Here is an 8,121-nt window from a genome sequence, read left to right as displayed (position 1 = left end):
GCATGTATGACAGCATGGCAGCGGACTTTTCCCCAAGGGCACAAATTATTATTTTTCTGCCACTGAAAGTGTGATTAAGTCATTTTTACTATGGGGAAAAAAAAAAAAAAAAAAAAAAAAAAAAAACGACAATTTCAACTCCATGATGCCGTACACTGCTTATTCTATTTGGACTATAGACCGAATAATGATCAACTATGGAGTCTATATAACAACAAAAATATCCTTCAGTCTCGATTTATCAGGAAGTTTGGCAAGTAGAGACTTTAGAAAATAATGAAAACTGAAAATACATCATATCTTCGTAGTATTACGAAGAAACGGCATGGGATGCTGATATTGGCATGAGCGGTCGCGCATGCTAGGGCGACGATATAAGCCCCCAGCAGCGAGGCCTAGGCCTCTATGAATACTACCCGTTGGAAAAGGGTTAATAATGCTTCAAATGAAATTCAAGAAAGAAAGAAAGAAAAAACATTAGAGTTTACCTTAATTTAAGTATTGATTTTATACATACTTTGTGTTCCCTCATAGTAAATATAATAAATAAATAAAAAATACAGCACCAAAATCATTCAATAAGCAAAGTGAAGAAATTAAAGCTTATATCCCATCACAGTAAATTAATTAATCATAAACACCCGTTCCTTTATAAGTGAGTTGGAAAAGACTTTTTGTAAAAAATAAAAAATAAAAAATAAAAAATAAAATATATAATATATTTTTTATCTATATCAACAGCTTCTTCTCAACTTCATTAATAAACCCAACATTATATAACACACTTTCTTTATAAGTACTACCCAGAAAAATATATATCATGAAAAACACAATATGAAAAAAAAATATATATATGATATATATTTTTTATCATAACAAAAAGTTCTATGAAATGTAGTTGGAATTTATTAGAATCCCTTAGTGATATATGATGAAATTTACCTTTTATCTTTTTTCACCTTTATATTTATCCAAAAAATAATAGACGCATTATATACTAATCCTAAAATCCAGACACAGACTTTACATAGAACTTCCAGTAACTAATATTGCAAAACCATATGGTGGGTAAGTTTATACTTAACAGATTCAAGGAAGAAAAGAAGAAATAACAACTGATTCATGATATGCATCATGCAAGATTTTACTTCCTGCCCAACAAATAAGAACCCAAAGAAGACATGAGTGATTAAATATCATACTTGGAATATCTGAAGAAGTAGGAAGAGAAGAAGAAGGAGGAGAAGAAGAAGGAGGAGGAGGAGGAGAAGAAGAAGAAGAAGAAGAAGAAGAAGAAGGAGGAGGAGGAGGAGGAGGAGGAGGAGGAGGAGGAGGAGAAAGAGGAGGAGAAGAAGAGAGGAGGAGGAGAGAAGAGGAGAAGGATGAAGAAGGAGACAAAGAGGAAGAAGAAGAGGAGGAGGAAGAAGAAGAGGAGAAGAAGGAGGAGGAAGAGAGAAGAAGGAGAAGAAGGAGAGGGGGAAGAGAAGAAAGAGGAGAAAGGAGGAGGGAAAGGAGGAGGAGGAGAGGAGGAGAAGGAGGAAAGGAGGAGGAGGAGGGGGAGGAGGAGGAGGAGAAGAAGGAGGAGAAGAAGAAGGAGAGAAAGAAGAAGAAGAGGAGGAGAAGAAGAGAGGAGGAGAGAAGAAGGAAGGAGGAAGGAAGAAGGAGGAGGAGGAGAGAGAAGGAAGAGGAAGAGAGGAGAAGAAGAAGGAGAAGAAGAGAGAGGAGGAGAAGAAGGAGAAGAAGGAGGAGGAGGAGGAGAGGAGGAGAGGAGGAGGAGGAGAGGAGAGAAGGAGGAGGAGGAGGAGGAGGAGGAGAAGAGAGAGAGAAGGAGAAGAAGAAGGCGAAGAAGAAGAAGGAGTAACAGCGTTTTAATGTATCATTATTTTTTTAGTATTATTCTTGCCATCAGTATAAAAGTTATGAGAAGAGAGGAGAAGGAGAAGGAGAAGGAGAAGGAAGAAGAAGGAAGAAGAAGAAGAAGGAGAAGAAGGAGGAGAAGAAGAAGAAGGAGGAGAAGAAGAAGAAGGAGGAGAAAGAAGAGAGGGAGAAGAAGAAGAGGAGGAGGAGAAGAAGAGGAGAGAGGAGGAGGAGGAGGAGGAGGAAGAGAAGAAAGAAGAGAGAAGAGAGGAGAAGAAGGAGGAGGAGGAGAAGAAGGAGGAGGAGGAGAAGAAGGAGAAGAAGGAGGAGGAGGAGGAGAAGAAGGAGAAGAAGGAGGAGGAGGAGAAGAAGAAGGAGAAGAAGGAGGAGGAGGAGAAGAAGGAGAAGAAGGAGAAGAAGAAGGCGAAGAAGAAGAAGGAGTAACAGCTGTTTTATATTATTATTATTTTTTTAGTATTACTTCTTGCCCATCAGTATACATTTATGAGAAGAAGGAGAAGGAGAAGGAGAAGGAGAAGGAGAAGGAGAAGGAGAAGAAGAAGAAGAAGAAGAAGAAAAAGAAGAAGGAGTAAGAGCTGTTTTATATTATTATTATTTCTTTTTTTATTACTTCTTGCCCATCAGTATATATTTATGAACTTGAAGAAGCCATGACCATAAGTATTTTACTTGGAGCATTGGCTTTCATTTTACTGAATATTGTAATGAATACCAAAAGATGATGATACTGTGGCTACAAAAAATGTCTATCATGACATTATAGTCTTGAGAGTTTATGTACTCCAAGCAGTAAACTGTAGGTACTTCAGGATCCTACAAATAGACCAGTAGCCTCCTGTTCATTTCTGCCTCATAATGAATGAGATAAGATGCATAACAGGGAAAATGTTAAATTAAGAAATTAAAGGTTTAGCCTTTGAGATACTCCTTATTAAAAATGCAAGAAAGCATTCTAAGGAAATTCTGGGAAATGTAATAATTGAAATCAATGGGTTGAGTAAGATAGGAAATGGAAAAATACAAGGCACACTCTCAACTTACTTTGTTTGGAGACTGGCTCACTGTTTTTGAAGGTGAAATGAGTCCCATCTGCTGTGCTTGCTGGAGTGTAAATTTGGTGGGAGATGGTACCATCTGGGTGCTTCCACCTGTACCACTCTGACTGGTGACCAGGCGGACCTGCTGTCCTCCAAGGCTACCCAAGCTACCTCCTGCCTGACTTGTGATGATCACCTTAGTTACCGTCTGTTGAAGATTATTTCAGAAGAATTATACACCATATCAAATAAAGAAAAGGCTACTTTACAACTTTTAGGAAAAGCCTAAGAGTAGTAAAGTAGCCTTTTCTTTTCTAAAAGTAAATAAAATAAAATAAAAGAAAAATTTGCTGAGAGTTCAAGTCAATTTTTCCCTATTATACAGCAATTTCAACCCACTGGTGATGGGTTCATGCACTACCTACAGTAATTTGCTTTATCAAAATTGTTTACATTGTTTAGTTATCAAAGAGTCAGTTAATAAGTTTCATCACATACTTTATGTACTACTTCCAACAATGGGTGAAAAAGCTAACTAAACTAAACTATATAAAAAAAATTATAAAGATAATGATAAAAATCATTATCATTATTACTTACTCCACTATTGTGTGACTGTGTCTGCTGAGGTTGTTTGACCTGGACGGTGCGAACTTGCTGAGGGACAGTAGCTGGCTGCGTCACCACTATCTGTTGTCTGAGAGCACCACCTAGCTGTGCTGCATTAACTACAACTGGTTTGTTGCTGTTGCTGTTCCCAAGGCCTGACATAGTCGTTACTACTTGTCCTCCAGATGTAATGATGCGGTTGTTCATTGACCCCAAAGAGAGTGAATTCTGTAGTGCATAAATTGGGTAAATAAAGAGAAAGATAAATAAACAAGTATGATGAATAATAGTCATAATAGTCATAATAATAATAATAATAATAATAACTACAACAACAAAGAGATTGGATTTCTGGCCCCTGGTATCTACATTCCAACTTGCATTATCATGGTAGAGACATATATATACCATGATATTCATTCTGCCGTCAGTGAATCCAGGACTCAATCCTATGCCTTGGAGTACTAATGCTTTTTGCAAGAAGTCCTTGAAACAGATCATGGGCACAGTTGGCAATGACTTCACCCTGAGACTGGTTAAGACCTGTTACTTGCTCAATCCAGACCCACCAACTCATAATACAGACACTCAGGTTGACTACCTGAATATGATCCCACCCACCAGGATGTCTTCTCTAGAGAAAACTATATTTTAATTTGAACACTGATGAATGCCATGCAAATTGGATTCTATTCTTCTTGTCTGTGACCCACTGTTCTAGTACATTCATCTGTATCTTGTTAAGAATACGCATAAATAAAGTTTATAGACAAACCTGGTTTTGTTGAAGCACCACAAATTGGCCAAGACTACTCTTGATAACTTGTGGAGTCTCTGTGACAATTTGATGAGTTGTGGTATCTCCACCTGTGGAAGCAGAAGCAAGCAAAGCTGCAGTGCCCGACTCCCCACCAGCTGACAACTCCTCCCCTGTCATGGTAATCAGCTCTCCTCCTTGCTGCAGCATGTCCATGTCACCTGTTGTTAAACCACTTTTTAAAAATTACATATCAAAGCCAACATACATATATATTTGGATGTGTCACAAACAAATATCAACAATGGCAAAGATACTTCAATAGGCATATAAGGATTAAAAAAAGTCATAGGGATGGTAGAGAAAAGGGCAAAGAAAACAAATATGAATATATATTTTTAAACATTATATATATATATATATATATTATATATAGATATAAAATATATATATATACACATATATATATACATATATATATACTATATAATATATGTATATATAATATATATATATATTATATATTATATATATATATATATATGTATATATATATATGTATATATATATATGTATATATATATGTGTATATCATATATATGTATATATATTATATGTGTATATATATATATTTATATATATATATAATATATATATATATATATATATATATATATAATATATAAAAATATATATTCATATTTGTTTTCTTTGCCCTTTTCTCTACCATCCCTATGACTTTTTTTAATCCTTATATGCCTATTGAAGTATCTTTGCCATTGTTGATATTTGTTTGTGAGACATCCAAATATACATGTATGTTGGCTTTGATATGTAATTTTTAAAAAGTGGTTTAACAACAGGTGACATGGACATGCTGCAGCAAGGAGGAGAGCTGATTACCATGACAGGGGAGGAGTTGTCAGCTGGTGGGGAGTCGGGCACTGCAGCTTGCTTGCTTCGTTCACAGGTGGAGATACCACAACTCATCAAATTGTCACAGAGACTCCACAAGTTATCAAGAGCAGTCTTGGCCAATTTGTGGTGCTTCAACAAAACCAGGTTTGTCTATAAACTTTATTTATGCTGTATTCTTAACAAGATACAGATGAATGTACTAGAACAGTGGGTCACAGACAAGAAGAATAGAATCCAATTTGCATGGCATCATCAGTGTTCAAATTAAAAATATAGTTTCTCTAGAGAAGACATCCTGGTGGGTGGGATCATATTCTGGTAGTCAACCTGAGTGTCTGTATTATGAGTTGGTGGGTCTGGATTGAGCAAGTAACAGGTCTTAACCAGTCTCAGGGTGAAGTCATTGCCAACTGTGCCCATGATCTGTTTCAAGGACTTCTTCTTGCAAAAAGCATTAGTACTCCAAGGCATAGGATTGAGTCCTGGATTCACTGACGGCAGAATGAATATCATGGTATATATATGTCTCTACCATGATAATGCAAGTTGGAATGTAGATACCAGGGGCCAGAAATCCAATCTCTTTGTTGTTGTAGTAATCATTATTATTATTATTATTATGACTATTATGACTATTATTCATCATACTTGTTTATTTATCTTTCTCTTTATTTACCCAATTTATGCACTACAGAATTCACTCTCTTTGGGGTCAATGAACAACCGCATCATTACATCTGGAGGACAAGTAGTAACGACTATGTCAGGCCTTGGGAACAGCAACAGCAACAAACCAGTTGTAGTTAATGCAGCACAGCTAGGTGGTGCTCTCAGACAACAGATAGTGGTGACGCAGCCAGCTACTGTCCCTCAGCAAGTTCGCACCGTCCAGGTCAAACAACCTCAGCAGACACAGTCACACAATAGTGGAGTAAGTAATAATGATAATGATAATTATCATTATCATTATAATTTTTTATATATAGTTTAGTTTAGTTAGTCTTTTCACCCATTGTTGGAAGTAGTACATAAAGTATGTGATGAAACTTATTAACTGACTCTTTGATAACTAAACAATTTTGATAAAGCAAATTACTGTAGGTAGTGCATGAACCCATCACCAGTGGGTTGAAATTGCTGTATAATAGGGAAAAATTGACTTGAACTCTCAGCAAATTTTTCTTTTCTTTTATTTTATTTACTTTTAGAAAAGAAAAGGCTACTTTACTACTCTTAGGCTTTTCCTAAAAGTTGTAAAGTAGCCTTTTCTTTATGTGATATGGTGTATAATTCTTCTGAAATAATCTTCAAACAGACGGTAACTAAGGTGATCATCACAAGTCAGGCAGGAGGTAGCTTGGGTAGCTTGGAGGACAGCAGGTCCGCCTGGTCACCAGTCAGAGTGGTACAGGTGGAAGCACCCAGATGGTACCATCTCCCACCAAATTTACACTCCAGCAAGCACAGCAGATGGGACTCATTTCACCTTCAAAAACAGTGAGCCAGTCTCCAAACAAAGTAAGTTGAGAGTGTGCCTTGTATTTTTCCATTTCCTATCTTACTCAACCCATTGATTTCAATTATTACATTTCCCAGAATTTCCTTAGAATGCTTTCTTGCATTTTTAATAAGGAGTATCTCAAAGGCTAAACCTTTAATTTCTTAATTTAACATTTTCCCTGTTATGCATCTTATCTCATTCATTATGAGGCAGAAATGAACAGGAGGCTACTGGTCTATTTGTAGGATCCTGAAGTACCTACAGTTTGCTGCTTGGAGTACATAAACTCTCAAGACTATAATGTCATGATAGACATTTTTTGTAGCCACAGTATCATCATCTTTTGGTATTCATTACAATATTCAGTAAAATGAAAGCCAATGCTCCAAGTAAAATACTTATGGTCATGGCTTCTTCAAGTTCATAAATATATACTGATGGGCAAGAAGTAATAAAAAAAGAAATAATAATAATATAAAACAGCTCTTACTCCTTCTTCTTTTTCTTCTTCTTCTTCTCCTTCTCCTTCTCCTTCTCCTTCTCCTTCTCCTTCTCCTTCTCCTCCTTCTCCTTCTTCTCATAAATGTATACTGATGGGCAAGAAGTAATACTAAAAAAAATAATAATAATATAAAACAGCTGTTACTCCTTCTTCTCTTCGCTTCTTCTTTCCTTCTCTCCTTTCTCTCTCCTCTCCTCCTCCTCCTCCTCCTCCTCTCCTCCTCCTCCCCTTCTTCTCCTTCTTCTCCTCTCCTCCTCCTTCTTCTCCTTCTTCTCCTCCTTCTTCTCTCTCCTCCTTCTTCTCCTTCTCTCCCCTCCTTCTTCTTCTTCTCCTCCTTCTTTTTCTTCTCCTCTCCTCCTCCTCCTCCTCCTCCTTCTTCTCCTCCTCCCTTCTTCTCCTCCTCTTCTTCTTCTCCTCCTTCTCTTTTCTCCTTTCCCTTCTCTTCTCCTCCTCCTCTTCTTCTCCTCCTCCTCTTCCTTCTTCTCCTCCTTCTTCTTCTCCTCCTTCTTCTTCTTCTCCTCCTTCTTCTTCTCCTCCTTCTTCTTCTTCTCCTCCTTCTTATCCTTCTCCTTCTCCTTCTCTTCCCTTCTTTCTAAATATACTGATGGGCAAGAAGTAATACTAAAAAAATAATATATAAACAGCTGTTACTCCTTCTTCTTCTTCGCCTTCTTCTTCTCCTTCTCCTCCTTCTCCTCCTCCTCATCCTCTCCCCTCCTCCCCTCTCCCTCCTCCCTCCTCCTTCTTTCCTTCTTCTCCTCCTCCTCCTCCTTCTTCTCCCTCTCTCCCCTTCTTCTTCTTCTTCTCCTCCTCTTCTTCCTCCTCCTCCTCCTCCTCCTCCTCCTCCTCCTCCTCCTCTCCCCTCCTCCTCCTCTCTCCTCCCTCCTCTCTCTCCTCCTCCTTCTCTCTCTCTCCTCCT

At 37.5% G+C, this 8,121-nt stretch overlaps 2 protein-coding genes across 2 annotated transcripts in view; one reads left to right on the top strand and one right to left on the bottom strand.

Moving 5' to 3' along the window:
* LOC119589966 (protein lin-54 homolog) overlaps positions 1-4,502 on the bottom strand; it is a gene marked incomplete at its 5' end in the record, with an annotated part of 27,903 nt that extends 23,401 nt beyond the window's left edge. The window contains 3 exon segments of the mRNA XM_037938655.1: positions 2,920-3,123; positions 3,516-3,752; positions 4,300-4,502. Coding sequence (XP_037794583.1) covers positions 2,920-3,123; positions 3,516-3,752; positions 4,300-4,502 — 644 coding nt within the window.
* Positions 4,503-5,036: 534 nt separating this feature from the next.
* LOC119589603 lies at positions 5,037-6,762 on the top strand. Its single transcript, XM_037938200.1, has 4 exons — positions 5,037-5,076; positions 5,165-5,343; positions 5,894-6,130; positions 6,515-6,762. The coding sequence occupies exons 1-4, from the start codon at positions 5,037-5,039 to the stop codon at positions 6,698-6,700; spliced, it is 642 nt and encodes a 213-aa protein (XP_037794128.1). The 3' UTR covers positions 6,701-6,762.
* The last annotated feature ends 1,359 nt before the right edge of the window (positions 6,763-8,121 follow it).

This window comes from Penaeus monodon, chromosome 26, assembly GCF_015228065.2.
Source record: "Penaeus monodon isolate SGIC_2016 chromosome 26, NSTDA_Pmon_1, whole genome shotgun sequence".
Classification (NCBI taxonomy): Eukaryota; Metazoa; Arthropoda; class Malacostraca; order Decapoda; family Penaeidae; genus Penaeus; species Penaeus monodon.
Note: the sequence above shows the minus strand (reverse complement) of the source record. Positions and strands in the feature narration are given on the sequence as shown.

Excerpts from the sequence above, each read along its gene's own strand:
- LOC119589603 (XM_037938200.1), top strand. The coding sequence starts at position 5,037 with ATGCCTATTGAAGTATCTTTGCCATTGTTGATATTTGTTT. Across the intron at positions 5,344-5,893 it reads TGGTGCTTCAACAAAACCAG|AATTCACTCTCTTTGGGGTC; the intron begins GTTTGTCTATAA and ends TATGCACTACAG. Across the intron at positions 6,131-6,514 it reads CACAGTCACACAATAGTGGA|ACGGTAACTAAGGTGATCAT; the intron begins GTAAGTAATAAT and ends ATCTTCAAACAG.